We start from the raw sequence: 23844 nt of genomic DNA, 5'->3' as shown, positions 1-23844 counted from the left end.
GTGGACCTTGGTATTCCATGCATGCTTTAATAGATTCGGATGAGTGATGGCCTTGAACCTTATTATAGCAAGTGAAGCAACCAAAATATCAAGATTACTATGATAAGAAGCTCCCCTATAAGGTAAATAGAAATCAGTTGAAATGACTGGTTATTATGAAATAATGTTTTTATTAACAACACCGTATACATTTTATTCCATGCCAGACATGTAGTACATTTATAGTTATATTAACATGTCATAAATATAACATTTTTTGCCCTTCTAATGTGTGCCTGGCAGTGTGCTATGCACAGTGAATGCATCATCTCTTTGTATCCTCAAAACGTTATGCAGGAAGATCAAGTATTGTCCCCACTTTACAGATGAGAACACTAAAGTTTGAAAGGTTAAAAGAAACACATCTAGTAAGTGATAGAGTCTGGATTCCAGCCAAAGTTGTGTTGAACCCCCAGCCCACCTTGTAACCAATGTGCTGTCATGCCCCGGATCCTTTCCAGGGACATCCGGCATGGGGCTGTATGAAAGAATGGTGCTTTTCTTGCCTGTTTGGGGTTCTCTTCACAGTGATTAAAAAAAAAAAAGAAAAGTATGTGGACTATATAGGCATCCACTGTTTTTCACTACTTGCCCCACTCTTTCTTCTTTAATTTGAAAAGTAATTTTAATTTTTAAATTTATTACCTTTACTTGCATTTATATTCTTTTTTTTTAATTAATTAATTTATTTATTTATTTATTTTTGGCTGTGTTGGGTCTTCGTTTCTGTGCAAGGGCTTTCTCTAGTTGTGGCAAGCGGGGGCCACTCTTCATCGCGACGCGCGGGCCTCTCACTATCGCGGCCTCTCTTGTTGCGGAGCACAGGCTCCAGACGCGCAGGCTCAGTAGTTGTGGCTCACGGGCCCAGTTGCTCCGCGGCATGTGGGATCTTCCCAGACCAGGGCTCGAACCCGTGTCCCCTGCATTAGCAGGCAGATTCTCAACCCCTGCGCCACCAGGGAAGCCCCTCATTTATATTCTTGATGACAGTGTATTCAAATTTTATAAACTCCGAATACAATGAGCAATTTGCTTCGTAGTCCTTTAGATAGGCGTTGTCCAGTAGAACTTTCTGCTAGGATGGAAAGGTTCTCCATCTGTGCTGCCAAAATGGTAGTCACTAGACACACGTGGCTGTCGAGCATGTTAAATGTGGCCAGTGCAATGGAAGAACTTTAATTTTAATTCTGATTAAATTTTAACTGATTTAAATTTAAATATCCACATGGGACTATTGGTGATTATGTTGAACAGCACATTTTTTATTTTTATGGCTCGCTAATTTTGAATTTCATGCCGTTAGACCTCTTCCTAACCCCCTCAGACGATCGATCGGTCTTCTTGCAAAACACCTAAGCCCTTGGCCAGTCTAAGTGGCTAGTTCCCGTGGCCTGGCGTTGAACTCCCCAAAGTTACCTTTTGCCTTTTGTGTGATTTCAAACCAGGGCCCTCCTGTGCGACACGTGTCATCTGGCAGGAACACTCTTTTCCCAGAAACCACTTCATTTATGCCTCTTCTCAAATTTCCTCTCAGGAAGGCTGTTCTTCCTCACCTTCCCCTGAAAGAGTGGCACTCCCCTCTCCCCACACTCTACCCTTTTATCCTGTTCAGTTTTCTTTCTAGCGTCCTTAGAGCTACTTAACATGATGTTACACATTTTTTTATTGACTGTCTGTTTTCCATGCTAGAATGGAAACCACTTGAGGTTGAAGGCTTTGTTCTTTCCCAGAGCCTGAGCTTGATAAATGTTCAAGCGTAACTGACGTTGAGAAAGATAGAAGCCTCACAAGGGGTTTAAACAGTCACAGGAGGCAGGTAGGTGCTCTCTCTCTTTCAGAGAATCTTCCTCTACTGGTAGGTTGGAGAAAGGCAAAGGGTACTTGACAATATATTTCACATAGGAAATTGCCTGCAGGAATCCTGCTATGTAAAGCTGTACATCCAACTATTCTTAGTGTCAAGGAGCCTTAAAGATCCTGTCTTTATGTAACCCTTCTCTACCTCCTGAATTTCTCCCAAGTTCTCTCTTAGAGATAAAGCTCCCCTCTCTGCCCAGTCACTCCCATCATTAAATTATCTGTTTCTTTTGGGACTTGTTCAGCCTTTGTCTGTTTTTCCTCTAGTAATTTGTCTCAGTGATTGGAATATGGGGGCCATCGTATTCCTCCTGGGTCTTGTGAGCCAAGGTTTAAATATATGCTCTGCTCAGCCCTCTTCTGATGTCATTTTATTTATTTGTGTTCAAAACAAACTTGCTGCCTGGGGTATCTCAGGGTTGGCCTGAAAGACCAGTTCCATTGGAGGAATTATCTTATTGCTTTTAATATTCCTAAGCAGCTACACATTTCCTTCTGCAGAAAGTACCCTCTCCACTAACGAATTTGTTATTCAGATGCAGTCATTACTATCATCTCTCTGTTTCTCCTTTTGATTTGGGAAATGTCATGATTTTTCATGAGTGAAAGACTAGCAAATCCAGATGTGTTTAGTTTGTATAGACGTCTGATCCATATTCTCTTGAGAATGTTAAAAAGAAGGAAGGAAAGTTTATGCCTGAAAAATTCTGATTTTGATTGTGGCCCGAAGGAGATACCCACTGGCTGACGGGGGCTGGATCCCAAGGCCGGTTTCGCCATAATTGCTGGTGATGGTCTGGAACTGCCACCTTTGCTCTCATGGGTGACTACACTCTGTAGCTCAGGTTTTTCTTTTGCTGCCATTTCAGGATTTAATACTTCACCACTTACCAGCTCTTTAGTGGCTGCATGTCCTTGGGCTCATGAATCTCTCTGAGCCTCCATTTCCTTAGTTAATAAATAGTATCGATATATCTTCCTTGCAGAGTTCTTGTGGATCAAATGTAATTTTATATACAGCTGTGTGCACACATATACACCTATCGCTCATTGCGTTGCTCTTTGCAAGTTGCTGGTGGTGGTAGTTTTAGAAGCAGTGCAGCTAGTGTTAGCAATAGTAGTAGTAAGAGAAATGGCTATACTTTAGCCCCTGGATTGTATATATACACATACACACATAATTTTTGTAGGCTGCTTATAAGTTTATGTAAGTCTTATTTGGAGAATCGATAAAGAAGTAACCTTGAAGTCTTTCCTAATAAGTGGGAGAGTTTAAAATATAGAACAAAATGAGTATAAAGGAGCTTGACACTAGTAATTCAACTTAACAAATAAATACTGTACCTCTGCTCTGTACCCAGCACTGAGCTGAACATTATAGAGATTCAAACAATGATATAAGATGGAATCCTTCTTTAGTGATAGCAACCTCACATTTATAAGCAAAACCTTACGTTTGTACTTTACAGTTACAGATTTTCATTGCAACATGGGAGTGGAATTTTGTGTGACCTTGTCAGTCATAATTGAATTTTACACCAGTCTTTGTGACTTTGGTGAACACAGAAAGCATTACTTAGTCTTTGGTTCCTTTATATTTTGCTGTGCTTAATAAATCAGCTTCTCCTATTTTATTCGTTAACACATTTAAGATGTAGTTTCTACCCTTATCCTCCTCCAGAGCTGTGTCTGAAACAGGTTTTGTTTTTTGGTTTTTTTTGGCACCTTTCTAATCCAAATCCAAATCAACAACAGAAACAAATTCAACCTAACAGACAGAATCATTTCACGTTTTAAAAATATCTGTTCAGTTGCTCTTTTAACAGATATGAGACAATATGGCACCTTCAAAATAAAACAGATCACAAGATATCAGGGGGATAGAAACTCCTAACTGTGTAAAGACTTGTCATTTATGGCCAGCCTCAATCTGAACTGAGATTCCCTGGAGAATTACATCAACAGGCTAAAATAAAAGATCCAATCAGCCCAAGTAATTGAAATGTGAAATACTCGGAAATAAGAGCTTAGGATGAGAAAAAGGGATGGTTCTTCTCAGCAGAAGCCTGACTCGACCTGAATACCCACCCCATCTCACCAAATCAAGATGACATCCCAAACTTTGTGGAGTCCAAAAGCCCATCTGCTACCCATCCCGGGAGAGGCTGAAAATCTAATTTGCTGATCAAGACAGCTTTGATCTGGTGTGAGGCCTGGTGTCATCTCCTGTTTCCTTCACTCTGATGGGCAGAAATGATATTTTCTTGAGCAATCTGAGAAGTTCTGTGGAGAAAAATTCTGTTTCTGATTTGAGTAGTGAATTTGGGGAATTTAGAGCATGCAAGATGCGCCAGCGGGATCAAAACCAAATTCTGAGACATTCTAAAATGGAATTGAAACTTAATGCGCTTTATTGTTCTGTTTTCACATATCAACTCTCTGAATTCCCAGCCCCATGATGCGGGCCAACCGTTGAATGCAACTTTTCCTTTAAATTACACTGTCAGTTCTTGTATGCATGCGTTGTGATTAATGGGGTTACCCCATGTGGTTCCAGTTTGGGGAGCATCATTTTTCTTTAAAATTGCATGCTCCTTGGTGGTCTTTGCCTTTTCTCTCTAAAGATGGACATAAAAATTTCCTGATGCTGTGCGTTCTCTTAATGATGAAAACCCTGCCTTAGATCTTTCAGGTAATTTACACCTCAATATCTCGACCACTGACAGTAACTTCCTCTTGAAATGACCCAGCTGGAGTTTCCACTTAAAGCAGGATGAGAAGGGAGTAAGGATGTTTTCGTTTCTTTTCTCTCCATTCCTTTTAACCTCCCTCCTCTCCATCACCTTCCTGCTCCACTCCCTTTCTACCCCTACTCACTACTCAAGTTTCATTTAGTTAAAGTGATTGGAAAAAAAAAAATAAAAGCACAATGATGATGATGTGCAATTCCACAAACTTGCCTATATTAATAGCATTTAACAGTAAATTGGTGTTTATATATAGAAGTACTGAGTGGCTGTTTACTTACGTATATATCATTTGTGTATATACCTGCGGACCCTATTTGGGTGGGGCATATTCCTATGGCCAACCCAACATCATAACATTTTTATTGTTCACTGGAGGTGAGGCTGGAGGTAGCTATTTATTACACTCACAAATGCTGCACACACTTGGCGTCTCTATTCTGGATTTGTTTCTGTACATTGAAAGTGTCTGGTGCAGCTGAAGAATAAGCAAAATGAGCCAAGTGAGAAAACATCATGAAAAATCTTGAATTCAGGCACAAGTCATTGAAAAAAAAAAAAAACTTGGCAAAGGAATGTGACCGTGAGGGTGAGGTAAAATGAGAAAAATGCAGGCAAGGCCACCTCTCAACAACAGTGTATCTGGAGACCTGGAAACAGGCTGCTGCTGGGGTGTTTATGCATTGACTTAGGGACCAGGCCTTTGGAAAACAAGGCTGCAAATTCACCCATCATTTCAAATGAAATAGAAATCACTTTTTAACAATCCATCAATCCCACTTCTGAGTACATATCCAAAAGAATTGAAAACAGGATCTGGGGACTTCCCTGGTGGTGCAGTGGTTAAGAGTCCGCCTGCCAACACAGGGGACACGAGTTTGAGCCCTGGTCCAGGAGGATCCCGCATGCCAGGGAGCAGCTAAGCCCAGTGCACCATGACTGCTGAGCCTGTGCTCTAGAGCCCGGGAGCCACATCTACTGAAGCCCACATGCCTAGAGCCCGTGCTTCACAACAAGAGAGGCCACCGCAATGAGAAGCCTGCGCACCGCAATGAAGAGTAGCCCCCACTCGCTGCAACTAGAGAAGGCCCTCGCACAGCAACGAAGACCCAACGCAGCCATAAAGAAGGAAGGGAGGAAGGAAAAAAAAGAAAAGAAAAGAAAGAATTAAGAAAAGGCCAGCTGTGGGTCTAAAGGAGTTGGTCTTTAAAAAAAAGAATTGAAAACAGGATCTGGAAGAGATATTTACATACCTATGTTTATTGCAGCATTATTCACAATAGCCAAGAGGTGGAAGCAACCCAAATGCCAATTGACAGATGAATGAATAAAGAAAATATACTACATAATACAATGGAATATTATGCAGCCTAAAAAGAAAGAAATCCTGCCACATGCTACAACACGGATGAGCCTTGAGGATGTTATTCTAAGTAAAATAAGCCAATCACAAAAAAGACAAATGCTGCATAATTCCACTTACATGAGGTACCTAGAGCAGTGACAGTCACAGAAGCAAACAGTAGAATGGTGGTTGCCAGGGGCTGTGGAGGGGGCATGGGGAGTCGTTTAATGGGTAGAGTTTCAGTCAGGCAAGGTGAAAATGTCATAGAGCTCTAGGATTGCACAGCAAAGTGCATATAATTAGCAATACTGTACTGTACACTTAAAAAGTTGTTAAAAGGGTAAATCTGTGTTATGTGTTTTTTTTACCTGGCCCCCTCCAAAAAGAAATACCTTTTTAACGTCAACAATTGAAAAATCTCAGAAGTTTCTTAATGTAGAAGTGGGTAGGGCTCTATTTACCCAGACATCTTGCGAACATCCACTGTGGAGGCTCAGAGGATGGCTAGCTAAGCACGTCTGTGAATCTAGAAACAACTTGCCCTGCTTGCCAAACACGCGGTCGGGCTCTTGCCCAGCTCTCAGTTATTCCAGAAAAGAGTGCAAGGCTCGTCTCCTCTCTCCCACCACCTATCTACGCGGTTCTCTATATTTTTACTCTTTCTCCCATTTCTTTTGTATCAGTGCCTCTCTGGTATGGCTAATCTGGTAACATTAGTGGTGTCAAAAGGCATAAAGAACAGACGGTGAGCACTGATGGCCTCGTGTGAAACTAAATCACCGGGATGTCAATCTCGATTCATAACAGATAATTAAAGAGTCCCTTCAGACATCCTCACGTGACACTGAGGAAACTTTTAGGGGAGGACTCATTTCTACAGAGTTATGCAGTGCTTTCTTTCGGTGATGAGCAAATTTCTTTCCAAATCAGCTAATCTGCATTCTTCTCTTGAAGGACGCACCTTAGAAAAGCAAGACTTTGTTTTCGCCACCTCTATTCCCCTACACCTTTCTGCTGACCTTTCACCTCAGTTTTCTTATCTGTAAAATATGGGCAATATACTTGTCTTGATGACGGAGAAAGCTTTACCAATGTCTTACAATAACTACAATGAGACTCCTAAGTTCATCTCACAAGCCTTGTAGCTTCCCAACAGGAGGGCTATTAGTCCCAAGGGGGCAAAAAAGGATTCTTATCAGGGAGGGAGGATCTTAGATATTGCAGTGGTTTGCAAAATTATATACCATAGTGCTTTATTTCTCTTGTTATGAAGATTCTGCATTTAATGTTTCTTCTTTCATGAAATGATCATGGAACAAAGGTTGAGAAACACTGCCCTTGCTGATGGGCATGTTATTCAGCCACAGCTGAAGTGAACTAGATTCAAAAACCGAGAGGAAAAAATGATCTAGTCCTCACATTTTGATTTTTAAAACATGGAAAATGGCTAATCTCCTATAATATACAAGCATGCACTTAGGGCTGTTCACTTCACATCAAGTACACTGGCTTCAACCTTGTTTTTAGTGTTTGTGTTAAATCTATCAGGAAGTCTTGGTTCATCCAAGTCACATTTCTGTGCATTCTAAAAAATGAGTCTGTAAGCAAAGTTCCTTCTCGGGCAGAATAAGTCTTTTGCTTGAAATCTGCAGCTCTTCCAAGGTAATAGTTCTAGGAGGGCAGGAACAAGACCCTGTGCTTTTATTCCTTATGCTAGGTGCTTAACTCAGTGTCTGGTTGTTGGCGCAACATGTTTGATTATTTAAAATGTTGGAGTAATGAAAGAACTTTTGTTTTAACTAAAGCTGGGACCAGAGAGAGGCAAGTGAGGTGCCTAGGGTGTAAAATTTAAGGATACACTTGCACAACCCATATGTTTCGGGCCAAAGGCTCACCTTAGTCCTGACCCTGGTTGTAACACAAGTGGAATCCAATTTCCAAACCCTCCCCTTTTCAGAGTTGATTTACACAGGCGATTCTCTGGAAGTGATACAGTCACAGGAGTGCAGGAACAAGGAATTTAAAACAACTATTTCAACACCCCTCCATTCCAGTTTTATGAGTAAATTTCTTTTTACTTGCATGTGACTCACATTGACCCCAGAGCCCTAAATTTTCCACTTCTGTCTTCTAGATCACTACGGATCTGAGGCAGCGTTGCACGGACAACCACACTGGGACATCGGCCTCAGCCCCCATGGCTGCAGGCATCATTGCACTGGCCCTGGAAGCCAAGTAAGCCTTTATCTCCATATGTCTCCACTGGCGACAGCCCCTCAGCTCAAGGATAGTTTACCCCTTCGCTAGTATACAATCCCGAGCACAACAAGCCAGAATATAATCTTCCCAATTCCACCTTTAAAACTTCAAAGATTAGGCCTCAAGAAAAGCTTCCCCTCTATTAAGGGAAAAGGCAACTTTTTTGGGTTTTATCTTCTTAAAAAATCAAACTGTGTAATTACTTTATTGTGGAGTCATAGTACAAGCATGCCAGTTGGCTCTAACACTCTTGCCTTGTTGAGGTTTTTATTCTAGTCGGGGAATGTTCTGTGAGTCTCAGAAAGCTTAGGTCTGCCCACTTCTGGTTCCTTTCCCTGCAGGACAGATTCTGAGCAATGCAGCTCAGATTACATGACAATAGAAACCATCACAGACTCACTCTGGGGAACAAAACACGTCAAGGTCATATGACAGGAGCCCGGGAAGAAAGACAACCCACTTAACTTAAATCCTTCTTAATGTTGTCAAATTTGGTGTTTAAAAGATCCCTTTGAAAGGCCCCCTCAGGTTATTTTAGGTTCTTAGGTTAGAATTATATGGTGGTAGGCCTCCTCTCTTCTTTAACTAAGCACCAATAGATTAGTTTTTCTTAACTCTTTGAAAACCTAATAGAGATCTACACTCCCTTAACCCTCAATTTCAAAAGCCAAAATGGCCTGAAAACTGAAAGTTGTTTTTTGCACATTTGACACCAAAACTCATTTGATGGCAAAGCTTTCCCAGAACTGATTTGAAGCTATTTTCAGTCTTTATGTATTGTGAAAATTCATACATTTCACTGTAGAAGCATTAATATATTTGATTATGAGGTGCTAGCTTGGACCCCACTGGAAGTTTTGTGTACCATATGCTATGGACACCATATCTGAAAAAATTTTGAATTCCCAACACATCTGGTCCAAGGATTTTATAAAAGGGATTGTGGGCCTGAACTCTGAGGCCATCCCTACAAGAGGATCATAACAAAAAGGAATTGAAGTAATGACATAAGTGTTTTTCCAAAAGTAACCTTGCATCCCTGCCCTAGGGAGGAATGGAAGGAGTCTTTCATATAAACCTGATATAGAGCAGTAGCAGGTGACAGGGAAAGAATACAAGAATCATGATGAGACTCGGGTATTAATAAGAACAGTAGTGTTTTCATTCCCAGTACGTATTGGCTTCCCAACATTTACAGCTGACTCTCTATAAGGCAAACAGCCTCTGTCAAGGCAGTTGGGCCTCAGTGTAATATGGATTCAGTAAATTGCTAAGTCATGTGTAATTCCTTGGACTGAGACAGGCAGAAGAACACAGGCTCTGGATATGGTGCTATCTTAGTCCGTTCAAGCTGCTATAACAAAATACCATAAACTGAGTAGCTTATAAACAACAAACACTTATTTCTCACAGTTCTCAAAGCTGGAAAGTCCAAGATCAAGGTGCCAGCAGACTTAGTGTCTGGCAAGGACCCACCTCCTATTTGGCCTTACATGGTAGAAGAAAGGGGCAAGGGAGATCTCTGGATAAATGTCTCTTATAAGGGCACTGATCCCATTAAAGAGGGATCCAGCCTTGTGACCTAATCACCTCCCAAAGGCCCTACCTCCTAATACTCTCACATTGGGTGTTAAGTTTCAACATACGAATTTTGAGGGCACACAAATATTCAGACCATAGCAGGTACCATATCTTTTGGTGGCCTCCTGCCCCTAAGCATTGACACTGAGAGATATTCAAGCTCCCTTCAATGTTTGGATTTCTTTTGTTTTGGCAGGGTTAAATATTAAATCATTTCAACATATTTTATCTTTTAAAGTGTTAAAAGTTTAGCGAGGAGCTGGCACTTATCCTATTCTCACTTTATAACTTTTCACTGGACTGTTCTGACAGCAGATTAAGTGTCTGTGTTTTTAATTTTGTGACTGTAAATTGGATTTTGAAAAATATATCATCTTCATTCTGAAATTCTGGGTTTTTTCTCTGGAATAGTCTCCTGTCCACAAAACACTGAAAAACAAAATCAGGAATTCTTCCTGCACCTCCCCATTTCCCAGAAAAAGGATATAATCTCAAATTTGGCAACCAAGTACCATAACTGTGGATATACAGCACATGCTACTCAGTTCCTTGAAATACTACTATAACACTAATATTTTCAACAATAATTCTTTTAACCACTATTTAAGCTCAAATGAAAAATCCTTAATTTTATGCCTCAAACAACACACTCAGATAAGGTTGCTTTGGGGCTGGGGAACACACTGGAAAGCTGCCTGTTTTCTTTCCCTTTGCATTTTGAGCATTTTTTTAAGATTGATTTTTGCCAAAACTGCAGTGGGTGGAAGGAAGGTCCTAGGATACAGTTTATGTAGAAAATCCACTGTATTTTAAGATTTTAAACAGTCTAGTCCGATCATGTGGCCAAAGTAGATAGTAAACAACCAGATCAGGTGAGAAAGAATAAACCTTTCCTTGCATCTCTATCGGTTTGTTCTACAGGCCAATCTTTGCCTGTAAGTGAAGCTGAAAGTTAGGGGAAAGAGGTCTGAGTACCTAAAGAGTGGGTCAGGCATGGATGTTAAACTAGCATCAATAAGCAATGGGCCTCCCACAGGAGAAAAAAGTATCTAAATAGCAAAGAGCTCGAGTAACAGTGTGCCAAGTTTGCAGTTGTTCTAAACAAAGCTAAGTTTAACCCTTGGTAAGTGTACCTCACCCAGTCACCCAGCCTCCACCACTAGTACTTCTTAACAACACTTAAACCTTAGTATTTTGAGATTCAACCTTTGCTATCACAAGTTGAAGAGCCTGATAGTAGTTCCCCGTTATCCACGTTCCAAGACCCCCAGTGGATGCCTTTAACCACAGATAGTACCAAGACCTATATGTACTATGTTTTTTCCTATAAGTACATACCTATAACAAAGTTTAATTTATAAATTAGGCACAGTAAGAAATGAAGAACAATAACGAAAAATTGAACAATTATAACAATATACTGTATTAAAAGTTATGCGAATGTGGTCTCTCTCAAAACATCTTATAGAACCATACTCACTCTTCTTGTGATGATGTGAGATGATAAAATGCCTCCGTGTTGAGATGAAGTGAGGTGAATGACGTAGGCATTGTGATGTAGTGTTAGGCTACTACTGACCTTCTGATGATACGTCAGAAGGAGGGTCATCTTTGGGTAATCTGGATTATCACGCCATGGTTGGCGATCCCAGGTGGGACAGGGCTGGACGGTATGAGATTTCATCGCACTACTCAGAACGCTGTACAATTTAAACTTATGAATTGTATGTTTCTGGAATTTTCCATGTAATATTTTTGGACCACGGTTGACCATGCATAAATGAAACCGCAGAAAGAGAAGACAAGGATTGGGGCGGGGAGGTGGACCACTGTACTCCCTTGTAAGGAGGGAAGAGAGAAAGCCAGAGCTGGGTAGAATTCTGGCCCAGGACTCTGTCCAGCACTTCAGATATTCACCCCCTGCTCAGGTCAGATGAGTCACGGGATGAGGCTGAGTGTTCAGGTGAAAAGCTGCAGGCAGGGACTGCCAATCCCTATCCAGCTGCATATCCCAGCTCTTTCTGCCCGACAAGGAGAAATGCATCGTTTCTCCTAATGTCACTAGGTTACAGTAGTATATACTCAGGGAAAACTGCCACGTCCCAGCTTCTTCACAGCCTGCTTCCTTTATGTCCCCACGTGTCTGCTTGCATCAGTAGGACTGTGGGTCCTACTCTGGATGCTACTCCAGCTGTTGACCCCTCTGCATTCTGAGTCTTCTTGCTCCCCTGAGGTTGGAGCTTTCCAAAAAAATCTTCTTAGGAAACTAAGGGGAGAGAAAACAAAAACAAAACATAGAAACAGAGAAGCTTCAAGTGTTCAGATCTCTTATCTGAATGCAACAAAAGTTTGGTCATTAACTCTGCTGTGATAACTAATAGGACTCCCAGGGCATCCTTATCCTATGGGGTATGTAAGAACATGTGTTGCAAGAAACTCCACTGTAGCACACCCCCAGATCCTTGGGTAAAAGTGTACCACTCCCAAGACGGGAAGGATTCTCAGTTCTAAAAACCTACCTCCTTTCCTTTTTTTCCTGAGTCTGAGCCTCTTTAAGCTCTATAGCCACCTCTGACAGTCTGATCATAACTTTGCCTTTCTAATTACTAAACGATTTCCTCCTGCTCCTAAAAATGTTACCTGGGTGCAAGAAGCAATTTCTAAAAATCAGGAGCAATTTCAGAATAAGAGAAAACACTGGCATCTTAACAGAGAGGCAAGAAAACTGTTTCTGTTTTGGGGTACCCTCATCACATATGTGTTGGTTCAGAGGTTTATAATATTTCTGTTGTTTGGCTTTTGTGGATTTGGGGGGAATTTTCTGGTTTTTCAGTTGAGTGAATAGTGAATATGTAATCAGTGATTACAAGTAAACTAATTATCATTTGGACCATTGCTACTTAAAATGATATCTTTTTATATAGTGTAACTGAAAAAGTTTAAGTAAAATAAGTGTCCTGGGAGAAGGTTTCTTTATTTTTTTTTTATTGAAGTATAGTTGATTTACAATGTTGTGTTAATTTCTGCTGTACAACAAAGTGATTCAGTTATACATATATACACATTCTTTTTTAAATATTTTCCATTATGGTTTATCATAGGATACTGAATATAGTTCTCTGCTATACAGTAAGACCTTGTTGTTTATCCATTCCATATATAACACCTTACATCTGCTAACCTCAACCTCCCACTCCACCCCTCCCCTCCCCAACCCCCTCCCCCTTGGCAACCACTAGTCTGTTCTCAATGTCGGTGAATCTGTTTCTGTTTCATAGATAAGTTCATTTATGCCATATTTTACATTCCACACATAAGTGATACCATATACTATTTGTCTTTCTCGTTCTGACTTACTTCACTTAGTATGATAATCTCTAGTTGTATCCATGTTGCTGTAAATGACATTATTGTGTTCATTTTTATGGCTGAGTAGTATTCCACTGTATATATGTATATACCACACCTTCTTGATCCATTCATCTGTCGATGGACATTTAGGTTGTTTCCATGTCTTGGCTATTGTGAATAGTGCTGTTGTGGACATAGGGGTGCATGTATCTTTTTGAATTAGAGTTTTCTCTGCATATATGCCCAGGAGTGGGATTGCTGGATCATATGGTAATTTTGAGTTTTGAGTATTTTCAGTTTTCTGAGGAACCTGGGAGCAGGTTTCTTAAATGAAGAAAGTAGTGAAACATAACTAATAGTGTTGAGTGAGCAACCTAGAAAAACATCAAGTCACATTTGTAAGGTGCTTTGTATCTCAGTGCTGGTATATATTACCAGTACGCCAGACCTGTAGAAAGAAAAAAATATGTTGCTAGCAAATGATGTTTCATATAAAATGGTTTATAAAATACAGTTGAAATAACTGACATTCAGAAAAACCTAGTATTCAGAATCATAAACTCTGTTTTACTGAAATTTTTCCTGCCTTGAGTCTGCAACTATTAGCTAAGGAAAGCTATTTTAATAGAGTGTTTTATATGTTAAATTATCAGCATTAGCTCAGGAAATTCAGAATTTAAGTTCACCAAAGAAACCTTTTTGCCTTGAATCGCAAGTGGTCTCTCACTGGAAATTTGAACAGTATGTACTTGGCAAACAAGAAATGTTGCACAGTGAATGGTAAATAAAAGGGACTGAGTTGGGTAGAAACATCTGAAATTATTTAGCACTGATACAAGGAATCTGCCACAAATTCCTGTTTTAAGTGACCCAATGCCTTTTCCTCAGATTTCATATCTCAGGGGCCACAGGGATACTATCCTTTGAGAACATTTAATATATCTAGATCTAAATTTAGAAAATAAATAAATTGGGGTGGCAGCTGTTATTCTGTTCTATTCTGTATATTCTACAATGCGTATTCCATTCTACACATATATCTATTCTATATATGCATATATGTATTCTATATATACTAGAAACAGACCTGGTACACATTAAACATTAGCTGCCCTTGGTGTTCTACACTTATGCATGCATACATACACACACATTCCTAGGTAGGCTCATCTACTTTCTTATTACTATCTATCTGTTCTCTCTTATTTCAATTGTCATATTACCACTGGTTTATAGAATATACCATATAGGTATATGTAGAACAAGATTGTAGAATATATATAGAGAGAATATAGTTCTAGATAGCTTAGACAACTTCTGTTCTTGTACTACAGATGTTTTTGTATGTATTATCTTCCAAACAAGGCTTAAACTCCTTGTGACTAAAGATTGTATCTTACAGTCATTATTTATGTGTATGTAATCAGTATCTATTGCATACTAAAAATAATTTTTTAACATCTTTATTGGAGTATATTTGCTTTACAATATTGTGTTAATTGCTGCAGTATAACAAAGTGAATCAGCTATACGAATACATATATCCCCATATCCCCTCCCTCTTGTGTCTCCCTCCCACCCTCCCTATCTCACCCCTCTAGGTGATCACAAAGCACCGAACTGATCTCCCTGTGCTATGAGGCTGCTTCCCACTAGCTATCTATTTTACATTTGGTAGTGTATATATGTCCATGCCACTCTCTCACTTCGTCTCAGCTTACCCTTCCCCCTCCCCCTCCCCATGTCCTTAAATCCGTTCTCTACATCTGCGTCTCTATTCCTGTCCTGCCCCTAGGTTCTTCAGAACCAATTTTTTTTTTTAGATTCCATATATATATGTGTTAGCATATGGTATTTGTTTTTCTCTTTCTGACTTACTTCACTCTGTATGACAGACTCTAGGTCCATCCACCTCGCTACAAATAACTCAATTTTGTTTCTTTTTATGGCTCAGTAATATTCCATTGTATATATGTGCCACACCTTTATCCATTCATCTGTCGATGGACACTTAGGTTGCTTCCATGTCCTGGCCATTGTAAATAGTGCTGCAATGAACATTGTGGTACATGACTCCTTTGAATTATGGTGTTCTCAGGGTATATGACCAGTAGTGGGATTGCTGGGTCATATGGTAGTTCTATTTTTAGTTTTTAAAGGACCCTCCATATTGTTTTCCATAGTGGCTGTATCAATTTGCATTCCCACCAACAGTGCAAGAAGGTTCCCTTTTCTCCACACCCTCTCCAGCATTTATTGTTTGTAGATTTTTTGATGATGGCCATTCTGACTGGTGTGAGGTGATACCTCATTGTAGTTTTGATTTGTATTTCTCTAATGATTAGTGATGTTGAGCATCCTTTCATGTGTTTGTTGGCAATCTGTATATCTTCTTTGGAGAAATGTCTGTTTAGGTCTTCTGCCCATTTTTGGATTGGGTTGTTTGTTTTTTTGATATTGAGCTGCATGAGCTGCTTGTATATTTTGGGATTAATCCTTTGTCAGGTGCTTCGTTTGCAAATATTTTCTCCCATTCTGAGGGTTGTCTTTTCGTCTTGTTTATGGTTTCCTTTGCTATGCAAAAGCTTTTAAGTTTCATTAGGTCCCATTTGTTTATTTTGGTTTTTATTTCCATTTCTCTAGGAGGTGGGCCAGAAAGGATCTTGCTGTGATTTATGTCACAGAGTGTTCTGCCTATGTTTTCCTCTAAGAGTTTTATAGCATCTGGCCTTGCATTTAGGTCTTAAATCCATTTTGAGTTTATTTTTGTGTATGGTGTTAGGGACTGTTCTAATTTTATTCTTTTACATGTAGCTGCCCAGTTTTCCCAGCACCACTTATTGAAGAGGTTGTCTTTTCTCCACTATATATTCTTGTCTCCTTTATAAAAGATAAGGTGACCATATGTGTGTGGTTTTATCTCTGGGCTTTCTATCCTGTTCCATTGATCTATATTGCTCTTTTTGTGCCAGTACCATACTGTATTGATAACTGTAGCTTTGTAGTATAGTCTGAAGGCAGGGAGCCTGATTCCTCCAGCTCCGTTTTTCTTTCTCAAGATTGCTTTTGCTATTTGGGGTCATTTGTGTTTCCATACAAATTGTGAATTTTTTTGTTCTACTTCGGTGAAAAATGCCATTGGTAGTTTGATAGGGATTGCACTGAACCTGTAGATTGCTTTGGGTAGTATAGTCATTTTCACAATGTTGATTCTTCCAATCCAAGAACATGGTATATCTCTCCGTCTGTTTGCATCATCTTTAATTTCTTTCATCAGTGTCTTATAGTTTTCTGCATACAGGTCTTTTGTCTCCTTAGGTAGGTTTATTCCTAGGTATTTTATTCTTTTTGTTGCAATGGTAAATGGGAGTGCTTCTTTAATTTCTCTTTCAGATTTTTCATCATTAGTGTAGAGGAATGCAAGAGATTTCTTTGTATCCTGCTACTTTACCAAATTCATTGATTAGCTCTAGTAGTTTTCTGGTAGCATCTTTAGGAGTCTCTATATATAGTATCATGTCATCTGCAAAGAGTGACAGCTTTACTTCTTCTTTTCCGATTTGGATTCCTTTTATTTCTTTTTCTTCTCTGATTGCTGTGGCTAAAACTTCCAACACTATGGTGAATAATAGTGGTGAGAGTGGACAACCTTGTCTTGTTCCTGATGTTAGAGGAAATGGTTTCAGTTTTTCACCATTGAGAACGATGTTGGCTATGGGTTTGTCATATATGGCCTTTATTATGTTGAGGTAAGTTCCCTCTATGCCTACTTTCTGGAAGGTTTTTATTATAAATGGGTGTTGAATTTTTCAAAAGCTTTTTCTGCATCTATTGAGATGATCATATGGTTTTTCTCCTTCAGTTTGTTAATATGGTTTTTCACATTGATTGATTTGCATATATTGAAGAATCCTTGCATTCCTGGGATAAATCCCACTTGATCAGGATGCATGTACGATCCTTTTAATGTACTGTTGGATCTGTTTGCTAGTATTTTGTTGAGGATTTTTGCATCTTTGTTCATCAGTGATATTGGCCTGTAGTTTTCTTTCTTTGTGACATCTTTGGTTTTGGTATCAGGGTGATGGTGGCCTTGTAGAAAGAGTTTGGGAGTGTTCCTCCCTCTGCTGTATTTTGGAAGAGTTTGAGAAGGATAGGTGTTAGCTCTTCTCTAAATGTTTGATAGAATTCTCGTGTGAAGCCATCTGGTCCTGTGCTTTTGTTTGTTGGAAGATTTTTAATCACAGCCTCAATTTCAGTGCTTGTGATTGGTATGTTTATATTTTCTATTTCTTCCTGGTTCAGTCTTGGAAGGTTGTGCTTTTCCAAGAATTTGTCCATTTCTTCCAGGTTGTCCATTTTATTGCCATAGAGCTGCTTGTAGTAGTCTCTTAGGATGCTTTGTATTTCTGCTGTGTCTGTTGTAACTTCTCCTTTTTCATTTCTAATTTTATTGATTTGAGTCTTCTCCCTCTTTTTCTTGATGAGTCTGGCTAATGGTTTATCAATTTTGTTTATCTTCTCAAAGAACCAGCTTTTAGTTTTATTCATCTTTGCTATCATTTCCTTCATTTCTTTTTCATTTATTTCTGATCTGATCTTTATGATTTCTTTCCTTCTGCTAACTTTGGGGGGTTTTTTGTTCTTCTTTCTCTAATTGCTTTAGGTGTAAGGTTAGGTTGTTTATTTGAGATTTTTCTTATTTCTTGAGGTAGGATTGTATTGCTATAAACTTCTCTCTTAGAACTGCTTTTGCTGCCTCCCATAGGTTTTGGGTTGTAGTATTTTCATTGTCATTTGTTTCTAGGTATTTTTTGATTTCCTCTTTGATTTCTTCAGTGATCTGTTGGTTATTTAGTAGCATATTGTTTAGCCTCCATGTGTTTGTATTTTTTACAGATTTTTTCATGTAATTGATATCTAATCTCATAGCGTTGTGGTCGGAAATGATACTTGATTCGATTTCAATTTTCTTAAATTTACCAAGGCTTGATTTGTGACCCAAGATATGATCTATCCTGGAGAATGTTCCATGAGCACTTGAGAAGAAAGTGTATTCTGTTGTTTTTGGATGGAATGTCCTATGAATATCAATTAAGTCCATCTTGTTTAATGTGTCATTTAATGCTTGTGTTTCCTTATTTATTTTCGTTTTGGATGATCTGTCCATTGGTGAAAGTGGGGTGTTAAAGTCCCCTACTATGATTGTGTTACTGTCGATTTCCCTTTTATGGCTGTTAGCATTTCCCTTATGTATTGAGGTGCTCCTATGTTGGGTGCATAAATATTTACAATTGTTATATCTTCTTCTTGGATTGATCCCTTGATCATTATGTAGTGTCCTTCTTTGTCTCTTGTAATAGTCTTTATTTTAAAGTCTCTTTTGTCTGATATGAGAATTGCTACTCCAGCTTTCTTTTGATTTCCATTTGCATGGAATATCTTTTTCCATCCCCTCACTTTCAGTCTGCATGTGTCCCTAGGTCTGAAGTGGGTCTCTTGTAGACAGCATATATACGGGTCTTGTTTTTGTATCCATTCAGCCAGTCTACATCTTTTGGCTGGAGTATTTAATCCATTTACATTTAAGGTAATTACCAATATGTATGTTCCTATTACCATTTTTTTAAATTGTTTTGGGTTTGGTATTGTAGGTCTTTTCCTTCTCTTGTGTTTCCTGCCTAGAGATAAAAATAATTTTTAAAGCATCATGCTAGGAGCTAAGTGAATTAGGCAGGACATAATTCAAGTATTTGTAAAATATGTCACTTGCCTTCAAAGGATCTTAAAATATTATTAGGGGGCAAATGGACACTAACATTCATGCACAAATAATTTAAGAAAGTCCATGAAATAGTTTTGGTGGAAAGGTGGTGGAACGTGCAGGATTTGGATGAAAATTGAAACAGTCAGACTCGATGATGATCCAAATTGCAACCTTGGTGCCATGGCACTTGTATAATCTCTGTGACACCTTAAACACCATGTTTTGAACAAGTTCAGTTCTAAACAAACATTAAATTAATCCATCTATTCCAACCTTCTTATTTTCTGTACAAGGGAAATGAGGTTTACGGAATTGCTCAATTTCATATATTATTTTTACCTCTCAGTTCCTCTCATTGCTGTTGCATAGTGACTCCTCTCATGCACTGCCACAGCTCATCTCTTACCCAGTTTACTTATCATTCCTTAGAACTGGGCTTAACCTGGGTAAAATAAAGACATGATGGTATTCCCTGTTTTAGCTTCCAGAAGAAGTCCCTTTACCTTTGATCTTCAGTGGAAGGGTTAATGTGAGACGTGGAAAGATCAACCTGTGAAGAATTAAAGATGCGTTGGGCCACGGGAAGATTCACCTCATATGCTGTTGCTTTCAGAAAACTATCCCGAAAATTCTTTTCTTAGGAAATTAAACTTATCAAATTAAACTTATCTGCATGTCTGTAAGACCTAAAAAGTCCATCTATATAAATGTTATGCAGTTCCCCTTCATCAACCACTTTACATCTTTGTTTTACCTTTCATTATAGTCTCTCTCTTACCTATGTATATTTCCAGTGCAAGAAAAAATGGGCCACTGTCCAAAATATTTGGGATGCAGTTATTGTGAGAAGTTAATACCTAAGGCAGTTGAAAGGGAGTCTGGAGTTTTTAACAAACTGAGTTAAAGTAACTAATTGAGGGGCTTCAAAGTTCTAGAACTGACCATCTTGAAGGGAGGCCACATATGAAAGATATGATAGGCATAAACATTTCTAAATATTGGAGTTAGCATCTTAGGCCTGATATCTTGTAAACGGTTCTTATCTTCTTTGTTTTGTTTTAATTAAAAACACATTTCAGTATAAAATGTTCCATTAAAAATTCTCCCAAGGGCCACATTCAGCTGTATGAAATGTTGCAGTGGGCGGGGAGCACAAATGCATTTGGTGATTGAGGTAAAATAACAGAGGATATACCAACTCTTTCCTTTTAGGGGAGTTTTATTTATTTCAATTAGAACTTAACACATGCACAGATAGTGAGAATACAGGCATAAATGCTCAGGTTCTGTATAATTACAGGTTAAAGAAGGAGTTATTACACATGTCCTTCCTTTCACATACTCTTAGAGTTTCTCCTGTATTATAATGTTGTAGTTCTGGCTTAGAATTTAGCTGAGATTTCTGGCATGAATGGTTGGGCTATATACTGTAAGGAGGGTGAAGAAAATTAAAATGTAGTCAGGGAGGAGAGCTGAAAAAGGGGTTTGTGAGGTAGAAACAGCACACATTTCCATGTGAGGCTGAGCGGACAGAGAAGGGATGTACTGTCCTGGATTGTTCCCTATAGTGACATAATTGTAACCAGACTCACAGAGCAGTTACCACGGGCCTTCTGCCAGGACCGTGCATGAAAATAGCTTTGTTATGTCTACACACACACAGACAATACACTGTGTCCTCTAACACTTTGCAAGTTCAAATTATGTAGAAGCCAATTCTCACTGGACTCAACTTTGTACCTTAACTGATGGTCAATGGCTTAAAACAATGCAGCTTCCAAAGGTGTCCTTTATTACTAGAAAACCCCTGGTCAACAGGCTCATTCACTTTGTATTATCTGGAGATTTAGCCAGTGTTTTCCATCCCCTTCCTGAATTGAGGAAACTAAGAAACTTGATGGATGGTTGAGTTGCCCAGAGACTGAACTGAGAACAGAGAATGAATCTATTAGGTGATTATTCACTGAATGTATTTTGCTCTTATTACTGTAGTAATAAAGATTATTTCTTAAGAAGAGTACTTCTCAGTCTAGTTGCAATCCCCAGAGTTTTTCCTTGTAGAGCTGGTCAGATATCATTTTCAAGTGTCATATGTCATATATTAGAAATGTCTCATGTTCTAAATATTCAAATTGTGATTTAACCTAAGCAGTAAAGCTGAAAGATTGGGGGTGGGAAAGGTCTTTACAGTGTCCTCTGGGATTTGACTGATTTCATAGCAATTATATCATTATCTATGATATGCCATCCTCTCCACCACCTTGACAAGAATCCCATCTGAAAGGACACTATGCCTAGAATTCTATAAAAATGACACCACTCTGAGAAAACACAAAGTAGGAAGCTTCTCCCAGTTTAAGTCCACCAAAAAAAGAGTAGGTGTAGAAGAAGGGAGTTTAGAAGGAAACTTCTAATCTCATTTTTCTCATCTCTGAAAGGTATATAAAGAGACTAAGGTTGTTGGTAACATAGACCTTAGATGGAATCATTCATTCATTCAACAGACATGTATTAATGGTCCACTGGTTGTCAGTTCCTATGCTAGGTATTGTGAATTGATTGGTGGATTGACAGATGTGGAACTTTCATCCTATTTGGTGAGGCAGTCTGTAAAAAAGCAAACAATAAGTACTAAGAAAAACAGAGTAGAATAATTGAGAGTAACGGAGGTATTTTTACATACAGTGGTTAAGGAGAGACCTCTGAGAGGAAGTGACATTTTAGCTGAGACCTGAAACATGAGAAGAAGCCAGCCTTGTAAAGAACTGGCCTGTGCATTCCAGGGAGAGGGAGGAGCCAGCTCAGAAGACCATGTGGTTGGAACAAGGTTACTGGCTTTGAGGAGTAGGAAGATCTGTATGGCTAACGTGAGGAGAGGGTTGGAAAAGTCCAGTATACATATGGTGTCATAGTAGGTAAGCATGATAAGAGATCTATGGAGTCTTTTAAGGAGGGAGATATGACTTGATGAAAAGTTTTAAAGATCATTCCAGATTCTCCTTGGAGAAGTCCTGGTGTGGGAGGAAGGCAGGTAAACCATTTTGGAAGTTAGTTCCATAGATCAGGAGAGGTTGGGGTTGCCTGGTCAAGGTGATGGTGATGGGGATAGAGAGAAATGGATAGATCTGCTATACATTTTGCATGTACAGCAAACAGGGAGAGAATTAGATCATGGGCTTTGGGGTAAAGGAAAAGCTCAAGGCTGAGTTCTAGTTTCTCAGCTGAGCGCCTGGGTGGATTGCATACCATTTAATGAAATAGATACCGTTTTTTCCCATGGGATTCTGAGAATTAGAAGAAGCATAAATACCCAATGGGACAAGGTCCCTGGGTTTACAGGTCTTGTGACGAGACCTATAGCAAATTTCTCCTACAATTACTGACTGGGCTTTGGTGCATCAGCTCCCTAAAAGTTTATGAATTACTCCTTAGAAAAGGCTTTTCACTAAGACCATGATTGCTATAAATGTCTGAGACAATTTACATTTTTAAAAAGAGAAGGAAAAAGAGAATAGATTTATTTACATTATAAATTGCTCATCAACTGCCACGTCCTTTAATTTAAATAGGGTGTTAATAGCAAATTAATTTTTATGCAGTTACCCCATAAAATTGCTTAGAAAATCTACTAGTGTATTAGTGAGTTTATAACAAGTATATAAAATTTAGTATTTAAATTTAGTCTCTTGAGGATTTGTGGATTATATTCATTGCCAAGAAATTTTTGTTCTTGATAGTGTCTATGGTAACACCCCAAATACTATCAAATATAATTTTTCTTGCTAGGAATAGGAGAAGCTGACTTTTTTTTTCCAGGGTTCATTATAGTTTCACATCATAATCTGCTGCTTAATCACTTTAATCAAAGCATATTTCAGTACATTCTGCAAAATGACTTATTGTATGGCTTCCTGGAATATGACTATCTTTGTATTTGAAGATTCTCAAATATATTCCTCAGCTCTATATTGAAACCCAGTTAAAATTCAAATCTATTTTTATACCAAGTGTTCTTGGGCTGAGTTTTAAATCAATCTTGCCTGTGCCCGCATTTTCTTGACCTATAATTTTTTGCTTCTAGGAGATTTTTGTGTCATTTGTTCAGAAGAGCATAATTGTTCCCAGTGACACTAGTATCTAGTTTTTGTATTTAGCTGATTCCAGCATTCTTTCTGTCTCTCTTTTTAAAGAATTTTAATCATAATATACTTTGCCATTATCAATATGAGAGAAAAATAAATAAGATAAATATAATTGACAGATTGAAAGGCATGTCATTTCACTAGCATATAAGATTTATTCATCCTGATGTCAACAAGTTGTTAATGGCATTTGATGTGTCAAGCTCAAAGCAACAAATTTCTAGTAAAATAAACTATGATACCTGAAATAGAACATTCAAGACAAAAAGAAAGACATTTTGTGCTTAGAAGATTGGCTTATTTCTTACCATCTAGGATTAAGTTTTCATTTCTCTATTCATTCTGATTCTAAATCTTATTGAGTAACCATATGTGCGACTGAGGTGAAGTAAAGTTTTATGTTCTTTGCATATGCCAGAAAAACAAGATGCCTGCAAAGCCTGGTAGTATCATCCTACCCAATAAAAATCATAGCACATCTGACTGTGACATACTGTGTATGAGGCAAACGATTCTTCTGCCATCAGCCCCAACTGAGTGTGGAAATAGTGTGTAAGAGTGCAAGAAGGTAAAATAAAAAGTAAAATGGTGAAAAATAGAAGCAGCTGCCAACTTTTATTGAATTCTTACTCTACGCCAAATACTGAACTTAGTGTTGTCATTGGTCATCTCATTTAATCCTCAAAGCAGCGCTTATAAAGTAGGCAACATCACCATATTTCGATGTGGAAACTGAGGCTTAGAAACTTGCACAGG

At 38.7% G+C, this 23844-nt stretch overlaps 1 protein-coding gene across 3 annotated transcripts in view; it reads left to right on the top strand.

Moving 5' to 3' along the window:
• The window catches only part of PCSK5 (proprotein convertase subtilisin/kexin type 5), a 457855-nt gene that overhangs the window by 187542 nt on the left and 246469 nt on the right, over positions 1 to 23844 (top strand). For all 3 annotated transcript variants that reach the window (XM_082470900.1, XM_082470899.1, XM_082470898.1), the window contains exon 9: positions 8123 to 8223. In XM_082470900.1, the coding sequence (XP_082327026.1) occupies positions 8123 to 8223 (101 nt within the window). The remainder of the gene's footprint in view (positions 1 to 8122; positions 8224 to 23844) is intronic.

Source organism: Balaenoptera physalus (assembly GCF_965194825.1).
Source record: "Balaenoptera physalus genome assembly, chromosome: 7".
Taxonomy (NCBI): Eukaryota; Metazoa; Chordata; class Mammalia; order Artiodactyla; family Balaenopteridae; genus Balaenoptera; species Balaenoptera physalus.
The sequence above is the reverse complement of the archived record's forward strand: the minus strand, read 5'-3'. Positions and strand labels throughout refer to the sequence as shown.